The sequence below is a fragment of the Euprymna scolopes genome, chromosome 12, assembly GCF_053919585.1.
Source record: "Euprymna scolopes isolate OS-2025 chromosome 12, ASM5391958v1, whole genome shotgun sequence".
NCBI lineage: Eukaryota > Metazoa > Mollusca > Cephalopoda > Sepiida > Sepiolidae > Euprymna > Euprymna scolopes.
In genome coordinates, this window is record NC_136493.1 from 26,235,277 (window position 1) to 26,257,722 (window position 22,446).

Here is a 22,446-nt window from a genome sequence, read left to right on the forward strand (position 1 = left end):
AAATATGTTTATGAATTTATAATAAATGTTTATGAATTTATAAAAAAATGTTTATTCAAATATAAGTTTTATTTGAATTTATAAGGAATATGTTTACGAATTAATAAAAAAAATTTATAAATAAGTTTGTTATTTGAATTTATATAATAAATATGTTTATGAAAGTATAAGAAACATGTTTATGAATTTATAAAAAAACATTTTTATTTTAAAAATAAGTTTGTTATTTGAATTTAAATAATAAATACGTTTATGAATTTATAATAAAAATTTTTATTTTAAAAATAAGTTATTTGAATTTATATAATAAATATGTTTATGAATTTATAAAAAAAAATTTATTTATAAATAAGTTTGTTATTGGAATTTATATAATAAATATGTTTATGAAAGTATAAGAAATATGTTTATGAATTTATAATTTTTTTATTTATAAATAAATTTGTTATTTGAATTTATATAATAAATATGTTTATGAAAGTATAAGAAAATTGTTTAATTATTTAAAAAAAAATTTTATTTATAAATAAGTTTGTTATTTGAATTTATATAATAAATATATTTATGAAAGTATAATAAATATGTTTATGAATTTATAAAAAAATTTTATTTAAAAATAAGTTTGTTATTTGAATTTATATAAATATTTTTATGAATTTATAAAAAAAAAATTTTATTTATAAATACGTTTGTTACTTGAATTTATATAAATATGTTTATGAATTTATAAAAAAAATTTTTTTATTTAAAAATAAGTTTGTTATTTGAATTTATATAATAAATATGTTTATGAAAGTATAAGAAATATGTTTATGAATTTATAAAAAAAAATTTTTTATTTAAAAATAAGTTTGTTATTTGAATTTATATAATAAATATGTTTATGAAAGTATACAAATGAAACAAAAGAACAAATAAAATTATTGCAATTAAAATAAACAAAATTTCAAACATCATAAAAAAACGTATTCAATACTAAAAAGAGCTCTCAGCTGGTTTTAATAAAAAGCAGGGCAATGTTAGCAGCTGGTTTGTCTGCCCCATACCCAATGTTACAATCTTCAAAGGAAGAAAATTTAAAAAAAAAAAAACAAAAAAACATAATATTCCCAAAATAGTTAAAAATGATTTTAAAAAGTGTTTTCAATAATTCTAAAAAAAATTCTTAAAATAAGTCCGAAAAAACTTTTCAGTGATTATTAAATAAAAAAAGAACAATCGAAAAAATGTAATAAAAAAAAGAGTACATGCACAGGAGAGATATAAGCAAGAGAGAGAAAAAATGCAAAGGAACCGATTCGCCTTGTCACCGTCGGAAGTTAGGAAGTATGTTAGTTGACTATAACCAAAGATTTTATGCTCCAAGTTCTTTATATATTCAAATATGTATTCATCGTGTTTGGTTCTGTTGTTTTGTTTTAGAGCATATCAACCCTTTCTGAGATTAAATACTGAATTCAATAATTTTGGAAAATGTTTGGATATTTTATGACTTCAAATATATATTCATGGTTAATTTATTTATTGCGGACTATTATCCTCATCTTTCTTAGTTGTTGTTTCATGACGTTTCGGCCAACTATTCCTCTGGCCTTCGTCAGGTGGTAACTTGACAAAGATCAAAGGAATAGTTGGCCAAAATGTCATGAAACAACAACTAAGAAAGATGAGGATAATAGTCCGCAATAAATAAATTGATTAATAATACTCATCTCAATAATGAATTCCAATTAAATAATCTATATATATTCATGGTGTTTGGTTTGGTCGATTTGTAGATAAAAAATTGTTGGTTTTGTTTTTAACTTTGCAGAACATGGATTTTTGCTAAGGGAAATGAAAAAATAATAACATCAATGTTTGATGCATTTTAAGTCAGCGAGCCAGTATCTTCAGACAGCTTACTGGTGGCATTAGAGTTTGACACAATGTATCTGAAAAAGGTCAGGTTAAATCAGTCAAAACCATGTAGTCCGAATAATACAATGAATTTGTTTATAACAAGAAAAAAATTAATGGCTATAATATAATAAAGATAAAGAAAACAGTAAAATACAAAAAAGGACAAGCTTACCTCAACTGCCATCAAGTCGGTAAATGCATGAATCAATTTTCGGTAACGAACCTTGATAATAGCACGATAGATTTTGAACCTGGACTTTACTTCAGGAAGAGAAGCTGCCAAGGAAAACAAAATAAGGGATTCTATGTAATTGGAAAGTTGGTTGAATCCTTTTTTTTTTTTTTGCACTTATTAGAATATTTCTTTCCATCTACCTATTTCATTTTTTTTTTTTTTTAGAACATGCATATTAACATTCAAGCCATTGCTTCTTGTCAACGTCGTGATATTTCAAAGAAAATAGATGGGGTTAGTTAATTTGGCGTTCCTGCCCAATTACGGTGCACGATTTCCTGCTTGTTTCATTTTTATATTGTCTTTAAATATAATAAATAAGAATATTCATAAATTCAACAGCCACTTTCAGGAATTTCTTTAGTGCCACAGATTTAAAAAGACAAAAATTCCTTTGCCGATATCATCAACTGGATTTATATTTATTATGGAGCTTTATTTTATTTTATTACTATATTAATAAAATAGAAATGATTTTTCCTCCCCTAGAAAAAAAATTATAGGAATACAAAACCAGATGGCACACATATATTCAATATGGTCACACTATCTGCCAATACCTAATGCATGTTTTCCAGATATTATCAGTCAATTTTATTCATTATCATAAATGCCTATAATATTTCTGAGAAAAGTCACTCTCAAACAAGTCATATTCACATGTGGTTGGAGAATACTTAGTCATTATTATGTCCTCTATCATTTTATACTGTTACAAATATTTCATAGGGTTCAATTATTACACGCATCCATAACTATTTCATTTTATCATTTTGTTTTGTCATCTAATATTCATTCAGTATTTACATAATTACCACACCCTTTCAATTTGTTTGTTTTTGCTTCCATGAACTGGCTGCTCGATCTTATAAATATTCAACATGGAGTCTATCTTTATTCGCTTCGATAAAAACATAGAAAACTTTATGACACATACCATAATACGACACAGATTTCCAACCTACTTACCGCAAACAATATAGTTTTATTAGTTTCTTCAACACATACAATATAAAACAGTCAAGTTCCAGTAAATACATAATTTTCCATATTGATTAAATTAAATCATTCTGTAACATCCGTAAGTAAACAATAAAATGTATTCTCACTGACCGATAGCCAATTTCAACTCTGGCTGTAACGTTGACAACTAAAATATAACGTACGTGGTTCAATCACATTTCATTAAATCAATTATATTTTCCTTTTCTTGTACAATTTTTTTACTATTTGAAAGCATCTTCATAGGAATATCAGCATAAGACTTTGGCTGTTTATTTATATCTCTCTCAATCATTTACATTGAAAACATTTTTTTCCTAAACTTGCTTAGTCATATCGCAACAAAAATTAACATTTCTTTTGTTTTTTATCATAAAACAAAAACAATAAACATGTTTGCCTATTATTCATTCCAGTAAGTGACGAGTAGGGTCCACTAAGATTAATCCTGATTCACATTTTCTTCATGTGACCGACAGAGACGTCCAGTTCTAACTATACCTTACTTTTTTACCTTATTTTTCTGGGAATTTTACGAAGTTGTTTCAGATAATTCTTTATTGATTTGCAGCATTTTAAAGTTGAAGTTATATTTATAGGAATTTCTTTAAGAGTCAAAAGAGTTTATTCAAGGATTTAACTATATTATATATACTAGCAAAAATACCCATGCTTCACACGGGGTTTTGTTGTATGCTCGCGTACCCACTTTGCAGGTACCCAAGCATGCAGCAAAGTCTCAACTTTTGACCTTGAAAAATGGTGTACACCATCTCTAGGTCGGAGACCATCATCATGTCATGTTTGGTCATGATTGCTCCAGTGGTGTGGCTGTAGGAGAGTATATATAGCAATACACATGAACGATAAAGCGCTTTGGATAATCAGATTTCAAGGGCTTTTGCTAAAATAGTCATATTTTACAAACCAAAGCACTTTAAGTCTTCAAAATACTACCGCTTTGTTAAAAAATGAAAGTACTTTCAAACGAATTAAGAAATAATAGCGTATATTATATATTTTAAGTTTTAAGTAAATAAAATGATAAAAATTTTATCATAAAATGGCATTTTTGGTATGATTTTGTAATGACCCCCCACCCCGACTGATTTCTAAATGCGTTTGTATTAAGAATTTTTTCATGAGATTTGGAAACTAACCAGAAGAGATGTCACTTTTAATAGTTTCAGATGTCGGAAATATATTTGGGCACTTGTTTTTCTGTTGTGTTAAAAAAACATTTCAACATGACGAGTAAGGGAAAAAAAAAAAAAAAAAAGAAAAAAGTTCTATTCGGACACCCACTGTTAAATAAAACAATCTTTTTACTGTTTTAATCTGTTAAAAGAATAATTGTATGTTGTTTTCTCTTGTGGTAAATAGCAATTTAAACACATGATATCCGTAAAAAAAAAAAAACGTTTTGATTTTAAGTGTAGACTGTAGTATTAGTAATATCATCATAAACAGCAGTAGTAGCAATAGCACAGCCGTTGTAAACAGACTTTTTTTGGTTGTTGTTGATTTTTATTCCAGATCAAATTATTTTTTTTAATTGAAAATCTGATTATAAAAAAAATTTTCTTACATGTTTATATTTTCTTACTTACCATATAAATATTTAAAAAATTTGACCAGTGGTCAAATTTTTTAAATATTGTGCTTTTTGCTTTGAACAACCAAAAATGTGACAATGATTTTTTGGGTTCACATGTCAATCCCTCTCTATATTTTTTTTAATTTTCGTCTTTTTTACAATGTTTTCAAGAGATTATTATTGAATGGAAACTAATGTACCCAATTATATTAAAAAAAAAAAAAAAAAAAAAAAAAAAAAAAAAGAAAAAATACAAAATCGATATTTAAATATTTGTAGGAGGTGGTCAGTTCAGAAATAAAAACCGTAGAAAAAGACATGAAATGTCTTTCTGTTAGTAACGTCACTTGTTGCGTTTTCTGTTAGTAATGTCACTTATTTTAAATAACATTTATTGCCTGTTTGTCGTAATTCTTGTAAAGGGTGTGAAATGCTCTCTTAAAAAACAAAAACAAAAAAAAACCCCTTAATCCTATGTCTAACCCTAGGTACGACTGGCAAGCCTCCTTAAACCTTTAGCCCTAACAATAACGCTAAGTCCGAGTGGCAGAGCTTCCCCCTAAACAAAATTCCTTGGTAAGCTACATATAAATGCAAAAGAAAAAGATTTTCCCCTAAAGAAAAGTGCACATAAAAAATTAAATTGTTCAACTGTACTAAAATGGTAGAATGGTCTCGAAATGGTGAATTATTTTACATTCATGTGAAACCAACCCACACTCTAAATTTTAAAATTGTTTTTTTGTTTCTATCAAGTCTTCAGGATGTTCACACATAATTTCCCTTAGTCCCATCATTAACCCAAAGTCAGAGTGGCAACCTCCCCATCTTCCCCACATAATTGCACAAACACCCTCTTAAAACCACACTTAATCGCCTTTTAGAAAAAAAAAACACCCATGATTTATCTACCATAGAAAAAAAAAATCAGTCAACTGCCCTAAAATGTTGGAATGGCTCAAAATGGGAAATCATTTTACATTAAATTCTAAAATAATTTTTGTTTTCATTAAAGTTTTTCAAGGTGTTCACACATAATTGTCGATAAAAGTAGAATCACATATTTTGGAGAGGTGGTCAGATAGGTAGGGGTAATGGAAGGTATTAATTTACAATAATACAAAAGAAATATTGCAATATATTCATTTTTAAATAGTTCTAGATTTAGATTTCAGTTTTTTGTACATAAAATGCATTACAATTCAGCTTTGAGTTTTCTATGTTTTTCTTTTAATGGATACAAGGCATTTTTAAGGAATTGCAGCATATTTATGTGCATTTACTGCAGATTATTTGGAAACCATTAATTTCTGGAAATTTTCAGTAGCATATTCTGATTCCTTGCATAAAAATACACTTAAATAACAAATTCCATTGCTTAATCTTGTGTTTTAACAAAGATATAACATTTTTACTGAAAAGTAGTGTAAAAATGTGACAAAACGCATATGGTCTTAAAGAGAGAAAAATCCAAACGGGCAAGGCACAAAAATAGTTGTAACTTCCTTAATTTGATTTTAAATTTTAAAAATATTCTTTCTTAGCTTATCAAGCTCTTTCCATATATGCCATCATTGAAATATGTTAAGCCATTTCAATTTCTTCATGTGTATTGCTAGTATATATACATAGGCTATGATCTTGATCTTGGAAAATAATGTGCACCATCTCTAGATGGGAGACCATCATCATACCAGGTTTGGTCATAATCGGTCCAGTGATGTGTGTGCTGTAGGAGAGTTGTACATAGAGGAACACACACACACACACACGAACGTTATCACTTTATACATATATTTTTTATTTTCTTTTAAAGTTAATGAGTTCTTATTCTTCTCATGAGTTAGGGCGGAAAAGATAAAAAAAATTGGTATACATATATGAATGGTTCTCCGCTACAAAATAGATGCTGTCAAGAATCAGACATTGTAACATGTTGAAAGAAATAAACAGTAAGATGGACAACATCATGGAATTTGGAATATAGACTATTTGTAATTTTTTGTATATACTCTGTAGTTACATTAAGTTTCATTTCATAAATTAAAGGATTGAGTGAAATATAATTGAATAAGCATATTTTATAAAAATAGTTGTTGAAGTTTTTTTAGCCTTTTAAACTGTATAAAAACTAATTTAATTTTTGTATTTTTCATCATTCGTTAGTAAACTATTTAGTCAGTAAGTCATTTAATCACCTGCAATCAATGCATCAACTTGCTCTATCGAATTCACAATAGTCCTAATGTTAATTTAAGGGATCATCAGTTGTTTACCATGAAACACTGTTTTGGGGATTTAAAAACAAAACAGTATAATTAATCATGGCTCCCCAGCAGTGTTGATCAAACACCACCTCCCTTAATCACAAGAATAAAAAATGTTACAGATATTGGATCTAGTTACCTACTCATGTTTAATTTGGCTAACCTATTCATGTTATAAAAAATGTCTTTCTTACCTGTGTGATTCGTCCGTTTCCAAATTCAAAATGAATGTATTTTTTTTTAATTTACCAGTGTTGTATTTATAAGATTAGGATTAATCCATTTTACTACTATGATTAGTACTTTGTATATTTACATTCTTATGTATTTATTATATATATATATATATATATATATATATATACTTTATTTATATTTCTTACCCGGTTTAGAATAATAGAAACTATATTCACATGTTCGATTTGGATCCTTCATTTAGATTATAACAATTCTAACTATTTAATTCTACATTAAAATTTAATCCTAGCATCCGATGAGCCTTATTGTTGTAAAAAGTTATATCTCAGTTATATTTAAGGCGTGATAGCAGAAATCTATTCCTGTGAAGACATCTCTGTATGACATCAAGTCTTTTATTCAAAATTTCCTCTTTGGGATTCACTATGTAGAAGGCTTCCAATAAACATAGATTGCACCTTTTTGATTTCCCAGGGTTATACTTCCTCCCCCCGTCTACTACTGACTATTTTAATTCAAAATTTTCATTATTTCTGTCAAGTTCCCTAACCCAATCACCTAATGCAGTTGTATTCCTCTTTTTGTTTTTACTTTTAATGCTGATTTTTGTACACCCCCCCCTGCTATCTTTTACGCCATCCCTATTAGTTTCTATCTCAGGTTCATTTTTAAATGATACTACGTGGTTTCTATATCTGTGCTTAAACACTGTTCCCGTGGCTCCCAGATATATCTTCTTAGTGTTGTCGGTTTTTATCTCGCATTTATACACTATTTCCGAGGTTAGACATTTCCCATCCAACGGACAATTTCTAGGTATTCTGCAATTACATTTTCTGTTTAGGATACTTTCGTTTGATGCTAGTTCGTTATTGTTCCTTATTTTGCTGATTTTTCTATTGTTGGAGCTAATTATAGTGTTAGTTAAGTTTCTGGACGTTGAGAAAGATAATTTTACAGAGTTTCTATTTATTATTTTGCTTAATTTATTATCTGGGGGGAAAGTTTTGGTCTATTATTCTATAGAATTCCTTAGGTATATTATTTTTGATATGCTCGCTGAATGGTGGATTGAACCAAACCTGTCTCTTGCGTCTATTTCTCTTATTAATGGTACCACCCTCATCCTTACCTGTTCTGCTGTTATTATTTCCCCTTCCGTTCTTATTCTTTTGATCATTTTCAACGTTTCCCTTATTGATCTTTGTTTTTTTTTTTTTTCTAGCTCTCATTGCCATGTTATACGAGATTACGCAGCTAGGTTTGTAGTTATTGTTACTGGTACTATTATATTCAATTTTTCCGTTGTATCCCGATCTCCTAAGGGCATCATTGTAGTATTCCTTGTTTTTTTCAAAAAGACTCATTTTTAGAAAATTCTGAAACTCTTAGAAATGTTGGGAATCAGCGCTTTCTTCATGCATTTTGGATGGTTCGATCGGTAATCTATGTAGAATATTTTCTGGTTAGGTTTGTGATAAGGTTTGTATGTGTTATTGTTTAAGTTGAGGGTAACGTCCAGAAAGTTAACTATCTTGTAATTGCTGTCCATTGTTATCTCTAATCCAAATTCCTTAAAAAAATTTCTGATGTTTTTTTCTTGATTTTTCCGTAATATGATCGCTAGAATTAACTATGAAAAGTGCGTCATCCCTGAAAGTCCCCATTTCAACCTGGAATTTTCTTGTCTATCTCCTTTAGTAAGTAAAGACCAACCAAGTCAGTAACCTACGAGGAATCTGGGGCACCCATTGTTATGTCAAAATGGCCCTCTCTATCTTTTCTAGTCCACAATTCACCATTATATCTGATTAAGGTTTTCCTGGCTATTTTTAATGGGCTTTTCCATAACTACAGCAAAGGTAAATGTTTCTCACATGCTTTTCCCGTTAAGAGAATTTTTCTTTTTTCTTTCTCTTCAAAAATGCTCTATTGTGAAAAGTGTGTTTTTCATAAAGTCTGAAGAAATGCTGGTTTTGGAAAATTTCAAATGATATAATGTTTGAAATTGTTCGACTGGACATGGAAACAATTGTAACGTAAAATGAAATACAGTTTTTGTTGCCATCAATACCCTTTTTGAAGTCTTGATTTTACTTCCACAGTATATAAATGCTCAATTATGAAATATGATAATTTTGTAGTTTACTCCTTAAGTAAACTCTTTTTGGCTTAAAACTCATTGGTATATGAAAACTTACTGAATTACACAAACTCAGTATATTACGTATAAGTATATACATATATTCATATATATATATATATATTTGATGAGAAGGAGAGTATTTCTTAGAAACTCTGTGGATTAAGGACTATCCACTTATCTTGTGCTTCCTTTTTAAAATTAAATATGTTTTTAACTCTTTTTCAAGATGTTTTTTAACATGTTTTATTTATCATTTGTTCATATATATATATATATATATATGTATATATACACACACACACACACACAAAGTTAAAGGTATTCAGAAGATAAAACCCATGAATTAAAACAAGGTTCTTAAGAGAAATAAAAATTTTAAAATAAAAAAGAGCAAAATATAATATTTTTATTTATATAGACAAATATTACGTAGTCGCTATTCATCGTAGCTGATCCTTAAATCAGCTATGATGAATAACGATGATAGGATCAGCTATGATGAATAACGGATAAACTTTATTTCTGTTGCCTGACAAAGAGCCTTTCGTTTTTTAATAAACCAATCATTCCAAAACATTAGCATGATCAGTGTAACAACTATGTAATATTTGTCTATATAAATAAAAATATATATATATATATATATATATAAATAAAAAGAAAGAAATATTAATAAACTGGTTTTGTCAGCCTATCTCCAAATTACTTTTATTCTTATTACTAAATGCTAAGCCATCTTCTTGTTATTATCTTAAACCAATTGCCAAAATTTGCGCACGAATGAGAGAGAGAGAGAGATAGAGAGAGAGAGATAGAGAGAGAGAGAGAGAGAACATGTGAAACAGAGAGCATAAAAGCAACATAGCAAGCAAAATAGGGTTTCAAAATAGGTTACACACATGTTTTGTATTAAACTCTTCTATTTTGTTATCCCTGTCCCCAGGTAACACTGTGTAAACCTAGTATTAAAGAAAGGAATCATTTTAAATCAGAGAAAATAGATATCACCTCTGGAGAATGTTAGACATTAAAAAAAAAAAAAAATTAAACATAACATAAAAACTTTATAAAAATTATAAAAATAATAAATTAAAAAGATAATAAAAAAGAAATGGTAAATTTTATAATTACCAAGTTGAGGAAATTGTTCAAGTTTTTCACTACAAAACTGGGAATCATAAAATCTGACTGAAACCACGATTCCCATGACTGGGTACAGCACCTTTGAATGGGCGTTTCCTGTGTTGGTAGCTTGAGGATCCTGTACTTGTAAATTTACCTTAACAATATCACCTTCCATCATCTGCTTCCTACTGCTGTAATCCTTTATTGATATAACACCTGAAAATAAACAGGACTTTGTTTTAAATCATATTCTCCTCAACCTGTCTCTGCTTATCGTTATTTTCATGGCAAGTGCTCATCTGAGCTACAATCTATCGTCCCTCCCTTCGTCAAACATTCACAAGAAACATTCATCTAGCTGAAAACACTATCAATAATTTCCCACACTCTTTATATGTATCTAAACCATGAACAAAGCTTCTTTCTTAGAACTGCACACCAGTGAAACTCTCTTCTGTTTGCCTGCTTTCCAGCTGACTACAATATGGTTGTCTTAAAGTCTAATGTAAACAAATTCTTGATGATCTGTTCCCTTTAAGTAACCCAATTTACCAAATTTACACTTCTAATGATTACTATGATATTGTGCCAACCCTTATCCTTGAGTGACCTCTGGGCCTTGATAAGTGGTGATTCCTTTGTAAAAAAAATCATTAACCGTATTAAAAAAAGTATATAACTTTTATTATTTTTTTTTTTTAGATTTTGAGTCCTCCGTATGACTTTAACATGCATGGTATGGTCCCAAGTTGATAAATTTGATCATACCAGTTAAGGATATGTTCTGAACAATCTGTCTGACAGAAACTTTATGGTATGGTTCAGCTCAGTCCTAGAAGGACTATCCTCCCAGGCTTTACCATCTCTTTACAAAGAGGGTTGGTTTATTGCTAATTGCTAAAGATGGCCTTATTAGGGAATGCCAAGAACTCTCATCCATTCTTTCAACATGACCATACCATCAAAGTTTCCTGTTCTGCACACATTTCTCTATATTGTCCAGATTTAACCTTCCTCTGAGGTCATCAGATCTAAGACCATCTTTAAGACTCATTACACGTCTATTGTATCATTCTCATATCATTTCTCTCCATGTATTGCAACCTTCACTGTCCAAGTTCAATGCATCATTACGCTGCATACAGATGCCCGATACTTTAAAAACTCTATCAATTTATCTCCACAGATATTTATATACTAATATACAATGTACCAAAATGAGAGAGGAAGAGGGAAAGAAAGAGAAATAAAAATCCAGCGAAATAGTGACACAAAAAAATAAGCAGGTAAGACCCCAAGTTATTTTACTGGATTTAAAAGAAAAAAAAAAGAAAGAAAGCATAATTTTACTAAAAAGCAAAACACATTCCTGATCACTGATGTATTGTAAAAAACACTCTTGTAAAAAAAAGTCAAAGAATATTCACCATAAACAATGTAATCCATTAAGGATGTCAAAATCTGCACATTACAAAAAGCAACCTGCCATTTTCTGTTCTTGTGACAATTTTCCACAAAATCTTTATAAATCTGCAATTGGAACGAATACACAACAAAATATTTTTTGTAATAGAATATTTTTAAATCAGCTTTAAAAATAAATCTAAAAATCAATGACAATCAGCAAAAGTATATTATAAGTATTGCATCCCGTTTTCTTCTCCATAATTATCTCCTCTGTTTTGTATGATAAACTACCTCTCTTGAATACCCAAAGAGTCAATTACTCAAGACAATTTTCCTTGACCACTCTAAAGACAATTTAGGCAGGTTGGATGCAAAAATCTGTTGTGCATGCTTTTTTGAAAGATGTTTCTGTCGAGCGAAGATGCTAAAAAACATTGCTTTCCATTTTGAATGTGATCACCAATCAATCAACATTCAAGAGACTTTCAATTTATTTTTAATCTGATGCATTTAAAGAAGCTATTTATTCCAAAGGTAAATGGACACATTTCATAATTGGTCTTTCTTGGTCAGAATTCCTCATTTCAAGTAGTTTTTATTGTTATTAAGAAAATTATTTTTAAGTGATTAATTGGAATTCGTAGACTAACCCAAGAAGCAGCAAACTCCCACTCCTTCACCATAGATGCTGAAAAGCTTCCTACTCTAATAGTTTCTTTTCTTAAACTGCTAGATTTTAAAATTCACTCCTGATCTACTTCCCTGACGGTACTGACATGCAGAAGTTTGAGTGTAATGTAAATAGACATCTTGCTGCTGAACTTCCTACATAGTGTCTCTGTAGATATGGTCCCAGATTACACTAAGAGACATTGTGCCTTGTTTGGGGTGAAGAAAAAAAACAAAATAGTGTTATAAATTAATTTGAAAAATAAAAATACTATAATTGAGTGGTTATTTTTTTTTTTTTTCTTCTTTCTGGAAAGGATGTTTACTTCGAAAATTTAAATATACCAGGTGTAGCTTGTCGAACTCAGGAATGTTTCTGTTGAACTCGAGAATCTGGACGGAATTTCGAATGGAACTCTTATTTATTCCATGGGTAGTATGCGCTTGTTCCGTCTACGCTCTGTGGTGCAGTGGTAAGAGTACTTAGAAAAAAATCAATTGTAAAGATGATATTCTCCTGAAGGTTGAAGTTTCAATTCTCACTATGGGCAACCGAAAAATACAATTGTGAATTACTTAGAATCTCTATCAAGTCATGGCTGACACTTAAGATGAGAACAGTAATTAATCCACCACCACTACCACTATAGCCTTGAGACCCTTGAGGGGCATAGGTCATCCACTACTTAGTAGATGCTTTAGTAGCAAGGAGTTCTTTTATTTGTGATGAGAGTGCTGGCCCCGTGCCCAACCTTCCCAGAAAGAACATACAGTGCCTAGTCTTCCCAAATAGTCACCCATCTGGTACTGACCAGGCTCAACTTACTTAACTTCGTTAAGTAATCTGGTGAGAACCGGTGTGTCAACGTGATTGTACCATATAGAACAGTAATCCAAAGAATCCAAATAATACGAATCATCTGAGGTTATAATTTTTATTGGTGTAATTTGGATTCTTCGGACTGCTGTTACTGTTCCCATCTTGAATGTTATCTCCAGGTTTAATCGATGTAACTTCAGATCTTCTTCAGGTGTATCTTGTCGAACTTGGGAATCGGCACAGAATTTTGAACGGAACCATTTATTTAATTTATGGGGGTAACATGCAATTGTATTTTGAGTGTCGCCCATATAAGGAATAAAACTTTCAAAGTTGTAACTTTGCAACTGAATTTTAACAAGTCCGTGGATTTGGTAAAATTGAGTTGCAAGTTACACTCTTCTGGTAGTTGAAGGTTCAATCCTTAGTGTGGTCGTCACTCAAGATACAATCGCAAACTACAACTTCTACCCAGTTATAGCTGATGGAACAAGAGCAGTTTGAAGTTCTGTACAGTTCGAAGTTCTGAAGAAGGTCCGAGGTTACATCAACCTAAACTTTGTGAAAATACCACTCAAGATGAAGACAGAAGACAATAGTCCAAAAAATCCAAACAAAATGAATAATCAATCACCATCTCAAACATTCAAAAACATCAAAGGAGTTGACTATTTTTATATTCTCTAATTAAAAAAATATGAGTTAGTCCCCTTGCTGGTTTTGATTTTTCGGTCATAACTGAAAAAATGTGTTCATATTACCAGTTTTCCAGAGTGGGATTACAAAATTTTTTAAATACTGTAGCAAAGTAGATTATTATAATGCAAAAAACATAGTGCGACAATTTAAAAAAAAAAAAAAAGAAAGAGAACTGGCTAGTCAGAACCAATGTTTTGACAGCTTAAATGCTATTAGGTCCAAGTTATTCTTATTCTTTTAGTTATTTCATCCTTGTCAATTCATTTTTACTGTTATTTCTGAACCCATTGAGTTTATTTTTAAAATGATTTGCTATTTTTAACCTGATTACACAATTTATGTCAACAACATACGAGATGCCTTAAATAAGTTTCCAGACTTTCTTTGTACAAGCATTTAAAATTGTCGCAGACTCAGTAAATTCAGTATGTTACTGCTATACATCTTAGATGACTGTCCAATTTTTAAGATTGCAAGTCCAAATGAACAGCTAAAACAGAAATTGGAATACACCTTACTAAAGCCTGATTGTCACAGCTGGTGAATTTCAAAAATGCTATCTGGACATGAGGACACTTTAGAAGAACGATATGCAATAAAATTTCTAGAAGTGTAAGCCATGTTTAGTTTCAGAACAGTTTCCGATGGTTCGTTGTTCTAAACAAGTCTTGAGAGGTGACTGGTTTGCAGTAGACAGAACAGTTTCCGATGGTTCGTTGTTACACACAAGTCCTGAGAGGTGACTTGTTTGCAGTAGACAGTTCCACAGAGCAAAATATTCTTACAGTGTCGAGACAGAAAAAAAAACATGTGAAATTGCTACAGAAAAGGTTTAATATTTATGGAGCAATTCTGGTTTCTGATTGGTTGGTAGCAGAACGTGTCCTAGCAGCATCGTTTATAAATAGAATCGCCCGACTGTGTGGGATCATACCCCATTATGAATCAAAAATATTGCAACAAAATTTACTCGTGCCCCCCCCCCCTCAACACACATGCTCCTAACTAACCCAAAAGCAACAAAATCCCACCCCTTCACTGTTGAAGTCCCTAGATGTTGGAAAACTTAATACTCTAAAAGTTTCTTTCCTTGGAGTGCTAGTGTTTGGAATTCCCTCCTTGTTACTGGCTTCCTTGAGTGTACTAACATGCAGAAGTTTAAATGTAATGCAAATAGACATGTTGCTGCTCCCCAACACATCTGTAGATATAACTCAGAGTAGTAGTCATGCCAAAGTGGTAAGAGGCCTTGTTTAGTGTGACAAAAAAGAGATAAGGCAGACATTAAGTTATCTAATAAACAGAAATGGATAGATACTCTAATCAGGAATCAATATGATTGTTATGTATGAATATAAGAAAATGCCCAATAATCAATTAAGATTTGTGTACTTACACTCTCCCATATTTCAAGCAGTAACAACGGTTTAAATATCGACTGGTAATCCTCCAAGGATGTGTAACAATTTAGCAATGGTAACAACTCATCCATCTTCACAATAGGAGGAGTTTGTTTTATATTTTCTACAATAAAAAAAAAACAGTTTGAATATTTCAATAAAAAAAAACATTTTGAATAGTTCAATTAAAAAAAGTCTAAATATTTCAATTAAAAGTCTGAATATTTAAATTAAAAACAGTTTAAATATTTCAATTAAAAAAAAAGTTTGAATAGTTCAATTAAAAAAAAATAGTTTGAATAATTCAATTAAAAAAAAACAGTTTGAATAGTTCAATTAAAAAAAAACAGTTTGAATAGTTCAATTAAAAAAAAACAGTTTGAATAGTTCAATTAAAAAAAAACAGTTTGAATAGTTCAATTAAAAAAAAAACAGTTTGAATAGTTCAATTAAAAAAAAAACAGTTTGAATAGTTCAATTAAAAAAAAAACAGTTTGAATAGTTCAATTAAAAAAAAAACAGTTTGAATAGTTCAATTAAAAAAAACAGTTTGAATAATTCCATTCAATAAAAAAGTCTGAGAGTCTTTATATCTATTTTTGTTTTGCTCACTGACCTAAATTTATGCGCTTATTTAAATTATTGCATGAAAATATTTACACTTTTGGATAAATAATAAAATAAAACCGTAACAAAAAAAAAAATCAACAATTAGTTTAACCTAATTAAAAAACAAAAATACAGAAGAATCTTTATTATGCAGATACCTGTCACAGAACAAATTGTCATATTCCAAAAATCACATAAATTGATCAAGTTTTGTAATATGTGCATGTCATTTTTTCTTCTTGCCTTTTCATAGCCTAAGGGCCACTTATCATTGTGAAATCCTAGTATTGGAAGATATCATGTAAAATGATTCTTTTGCGGCTCTATCTGCTTTTTAATTTTCTATTAATATTTGCACATTTTCTACTGATCAGATTGATAATCACCAGTCATCACATTTACTAAAATAAGCCAATATTGAACCACTCAAAATGTTTGGATTGCTCTTTTTTGGACTAAGAATTTAAAAAAATTACTAAAAATACATTGAAAAAAGTAGATACAAATAGCAAGCTTGTGTGTAACAAAAAAAAAAAAAAAGAGTCAAGTATGAATATGCATTTCCGGTCTGAGCATGCTGTATGCTCTTGTCTTGTCAGACCCCAGCCCTTTGGGGAAGTTTAGCCTTTTAACTAATCGAGTGAATTGGTTAAACAGGGCTCTATGGACAAATTTATCTTTAGTTGACCCTTGACAACTAAATATTTTTGTTTACTAGCCAAATAGGAAAGCTACTAGCCAAACCCACATGATTTTTAGAATATGACATCTTCGTTCTGTGATGAATATGTACATCATAAAGATTTTTCTGTATTTTTTAAAGTGTAATTCTAAATATACAACACATTTTATGTTGATATTTGAAGGTATAAACATTGTTGCAATATTTTGTTACTATAATGGGGTATGATCCCACACAGTCGGACGATTCTATTTATAAACAATGCTGCTAAGAACTGACGAATCAAATTAATTCACGTTCTGCTAACCAATCAGAAACTAGAATTGCTTTATAAATATTAAACCTTTTCTGGAGCAATTTCACATGTTCTTTCCCGGGTTTCGACACGGTAAGAATATTTTGTTCTGTGGAACTGTCTACTACAAACAAGTCACCTACCAGGACTTGTGTGTAACAGTGAACCATCTGAAGCTCAAAGTGGCTTACACTTCTACAGGTTATGCGCCCAGCGTGCGTCTTTATTTCGATGGATCCGAATCAAAGTTCGAATTGTGGCAAGTTAAATTTCTGGGATATCTACGAATCCAAAAGCTACACAAAGTACTAGAAACACAACCTGAAAACAGAAACGACCCCGACTTCATTGAAAAGAACGCAACTGTCTTTGCGGAATTAATATAGTGTTTAGATGACTGAAGTCTATCACTGGTAATGAGAGAAGCCTAGACGACGGCTGCAAAGAATTAAACATATTGAGAGAGCATTATTTATGGAAAGGAAAACCCAAAATTATTTCTTTATACACTGAACTGACCTCTCTAAAACGAATGGAAGCCGAAACTGTTACTGATTATATTATAAGAGCCGAGACAACTGCAAATTCTTTAAAAATGTCTGGCAAAGTTATAAGTGACAGTCTGTTAATTTCCATGGTCCTTAAGGGATTACCGAGTGATTTCAAGCCATTTACCACCGTGATAACCCAGAAAGAAATACCCATGCCAGGAATAAAAAAACGCAACTTTGCCAAAAAGTACAAAAATTATGTTATAATTGTTGACGAACTAATCACAAGAGTTTCCAATGTAGATACAGGACTCAAAATGGTGACTACATTAAAAATGTAGAGAGCTCTGTTAGCGAACATACATTTTTTTATTTTCGTGTACATTTGATGCGTCAACAAGCAATAATAATTTTCTTGTCGGTTGTGGGGCCACGACACATGTGATTACAAAGGAATCTGATTTTATCAATTTTGATCCCAACTTTAGGCAACAAAATCATTTTGTAGAACTGGCTGACGGGAGTCGAGTCAATGATATCGTTTTTGAAAAGAGCCAATGCGAAAATCTTGCTAAAGAACAATAAGGGTGAACTGTTTCGGTATTCAGGAGCGCGCTCTTCTGGTCCCAAAATTTAAACAAAATATATTTTCTATGCAGGCTGCCATGGGACAATGTGCAGATATAAACTTTGGCCCCAATAAACAGGGCTGGTGTGCCCGAATGGAACTGTATTCGACATTGGGGGGAGGATGGAAGACTATATTATTTAAATAGCGTAGTCCCATCAAAAACCGCCTGCCATGATCTACAGACATGGCATAAAATTCTTGGACACTGCAATATTCCTGATATCAAAAAAGTTGCCGACTGTAGTTGATGGAATGCGAATACAAACATCAAAAACCTTCAACTGCGACGTCTGTATGCAGGGGAAGATGACAAACTATGAATACAAGATACCAGAAAAAAAATCCTATCAAATGGTGCATTGTGACTTGAACGGTCCCGTAGAACCGATGGCCAGAGAACATTATAGATATGTGTTGAATTTCGTAGATGACCATTCAGGTTTAATAATGGTTTACTTTTTAAAGAATAAATCTGATACCCTGCTAGCAACTAAGAAATATCTAGCCGACATGGCCCCCTACGGTGAAATCAAGTGTATTCGCTCTGACAACGGTACGGAATTCACCTATAAAGACTATAAACTTTTATTAATTAACCATCGTATCAGGCATGAAACGTCAGCTCCTAGATTGCCACACCAAAACGGGACTGCTGAACGTGCGTGGCGAACACTTTTTGAAATGGCAAGATGCCTAATCATTGAATCAAAACTCCCTAAAAACCTCTGGACGTATGCACTTATGGCGACAGCCTGTATACGCAACAGGTGTTTTAACAAAACACTACCTAAAACTCCATATGAATCTTTCTGCGGTAAAAAAAAAAAAAAAAAAAAATTTAAGCAGAATGCATATATTTAGTTCAACTTGCTTCGCATATATAGAGAAAAAGATTAAATTGAATATTAAAGCTGACAGAGGTATATTTCTTGGATACGATAAAAACAGTCCAGCCAATTTAATATTTTTTCCTGAAAAAAATAAAATAAAAAGAATCCGGTGTGTAAAAAAAACAGACACGTTTAATTGTAAAGACGAAAACCCGTCATATGAAGAGGATGGAATTATATTACCTCAAATAATTAGAACAAACGAAAAGAATAAAAATGACGGAGACGAGAGTGTCCATGATGATGATGATGATGATGATAAAGTCGAGATATATCCCAAAAAGAAATAGAAGACGACCCGATTTTTTGGGGGTCGACAATATAAAAGATTATCAAATCGACTATTGCTATTCAGTGGAAAATGCCCCAATAGACTGTGAAATTTATATTACCCATCCAGAGGGAATAATAATGAAAAATAAAAATAGCGTGTGGCGACTTAACAAGTCATTATATGGTCTAAAGCAGAGTGCTCAGTGTTGGAACACAGTGTTCCATGATTATATTATTAAACAACAATTTAGACAATGCGCTGTAGACCCCTGTTTATATACCCAACACAAAGACGATAAACTACTGATTTTGGTTTTGTGGGTCGAGGATATTTTAATCGCATCAAATTGTGACATAATGTTGACTGATGTTAAGAACAAATTGAGTAAAAGATTCAAAATGACCGATCTTGGCAAAATATCCTGGTTTCTGGGGATAGAATTTACTCAAAGCAAAGGACTTGTTACGATGACTCAATCGAGGTACATCGACAAAATACTATTAAAATTTGGAATGGGAGAGTGCAAGAAACGCTCTGCACCGGTCGAAAATGATATTAATAAAAAGTATACACACAGTCTAAAATAATGAATGACACACAATATCGCGAAATTATGGGTAGTCTTATATATTTGATGACTGCAACCAGGCCCGACGTGTGCTATACAGTAACGAAACTGCCATAGAGATTATCACGACCGACAATGAAGGATTTGGACAGAGCTAAACAAGTCCTACGTTATTTAAAAGGAACTAAGGAGCAGGAGTTAGTATTTAGAAAATCAAGAAATCCCCTAAAATTAGAAGGTTTTTCGGATTCAGACTGGGCAAGCGACAAGGATCGCAAGAGTGTATCTGGATATTGTTTCGAACTCTCAGAAAATGGGCCTATTATTTCATGGAAATCTAAAAAGCAACAGATTGTATCTCTCTCTACGTGTGAAGCAGAATTTATCGCGATCACACACACGACCCAGGAAGCACTCTACCTTAAAAATATCCTAAAGACTATTTTAGAGCCAGAATTGATTACAAGCCCCGTGGTAATTAATTGTGATAATCAAGCCAGTATAGTCTTAGCACAGAGCACGGATGATCAATCAAAGATCTAGGCATATGGATATAAAATGCCATTTCGTAGAAAACGAGAGATCTAGGCATATGGATATAAAATGCCATTTCATAGAAAACGAGATAAAGCTACAACATTTTTCTCAAAACTTGTTTGTGAATTCGACTGAATAATTTTTTTTTTTCACTGCCCTGTATGTATATAGATTTCTATATATTAAAAATACAGACCAGCAAAGTTCCACTTATGAGAAGGCTATTACTTTTTTTGCATGAATATCAGCGGAAAACTCTAGGGATAATGCTCAGTATATAGATTTCTATATATATAAAAAAAAAAGAAAAGAAAAATAATCCTGGACAAGACGTTAAACTGTATCCATTTTATTTTGTATTAACACTTTAACCTACTAATACTTTTGCTTAGAAGAAAAAAAAAAAAAATCTTTGTAATTTTCCTTTTTGACATTTGAACACAATTAAAAATGGCGTCTTTTTAAATGCTAAAATTCTAAGACCCAAATGATTTCTAATTTTTGTTATGTCTAAGTAAATATAAAAATATATATTTATTTTTGAGCAGAACAAACACAAGGGACTTCCCCATTATAAAAAATAGGGAGGATGTTGCAATATTTTGTTACTATAATGGGGTATGATCCCACACAGTCGGACAATTCTATTTATAAACGATGCTGCTAAGAACTGACGAATCAAATTAATTCACGTTCTGCTACAAACCAATCAGAAACCAGAATTGCTTCATAAATATTAAAACGTTTTCTGGTGCAATTTCACATGTTCTTTCCCGGGTTTCGACACGGTAAGAATATTTTGTTCTGTGGAACTGTCCTACTACAAACAAGTCACCTACCAGGACTTGTGTGTAACAGTGAACCATCTGAAGCTCAAAGTGGCTTACACTTCTACAAACATTCTAATTTCTTCCGATATTTTTTAAAACAGCCTTCGTTAAAATAAAAAAGTACATTATTCTATTAAACTTTTATGGTTTAAATAATTTAACTTTGTTCGTTTTATTAAAAAAAAAAAGCTGAAAAGATATTTTTCACTCAGTAGTGAGCTTTGAAAGATTGTCACTGAAAGAAATATAATCGCCAAAAGATAAGCATTTCATTATTTCTAGTCACCACTTTGAAAAATCACTCACAAATGGGACTGTTTCATTCGCAATGTAGAGCCCTGTTAAACCTCCCCGTGACAGAAATCCTGCAAGATATCCACTTCCAACTTTCAATTTTTTTTGTCTTCGGCCTCCTCCAAATTTTATTTATCTTGATAGGTCACCACCCATTCTCCAACTCCAGTTCTTTTTCTTTTCTCTTCCACTTTGATCCAACTCTCATTTGGAGCATAACCTGCTTGTTTTCAGTTTAAAATAAATCGGATCTTAATCAGCAAATGTTTTTAGTTTCGTTCCAATGAAATCTTTGTATTTAAATATATTCATAACAAAAAATCCCAACAAATTAAGTAGAGTGACCCCTAGTGTAAATGTGGTATTTTGGTGACTGAGATAATTCTAATTAAGAGTATGATAGCTATTTTTATCATTTTAGACCAAGGATGACCAACGACAGCCATTTTCTCTACACTTTTCATGACTTAGCCCTAATTCAATGAAAAACGTAAATTTATATATTTTATGCAAATACATATTTCTTATGAGATATTATATATATATATATATATATATATATATATATATATATATATATATATATATATATATACACACATATGTATATTTTTCTGTAGAAATATATTTTCTTATGATATATACCAATCCTTATTTAAGAAGCTCAATATAATTACAGAGCAATATAGTGAATAAATGACAAAAAACTATATTCCAAAATTCATGATGTTGATCATCTTATAATTTATTCCTTTAGTTCAGTTGACAATGAATTGTAAATTTCAACTGAATTCAAGGAATAAATTATAAGATGGTCAACATCATGAATTTTGGAATATAGTTTGTCATTTATTCACTATATATATATATATATATAT

General features: G+C 30.8%; 1 protein-coding gene across 1 annotated transcript in view; it reads right to left on the reverse strand.

The window, feature by feature from the left end:
• The window catches only part of LOC145291211 (uncharacterized), a 169,980-nt gene that overhangs the window by 81,135 nt on the left and 66,399 nt on the right, over nt 1-22,446 (reverse strand). The window contains exons 5-8 of the mRNA XM_080136796.1: nt 15,464-15,591; nt 11,900-12,002; nt 10,479-10,688; nt 2,075-2,178 (exon numbers count right to left, since the gene is read on the reverse strand). Of these exons, the coding sequence (XP_079992922.1) occupies nt 2,075-2,178; nt 10,479-10,688; nt 11,900-12,002; nt 15,464-15,591 (545 nt within the window). The remainder of the gene's footprint in view (nt 1-2,074; nt 2,179-10,478; nt 10,689-11,899; nt 12,003-15,463; nt 15,592-22,446) is intronic.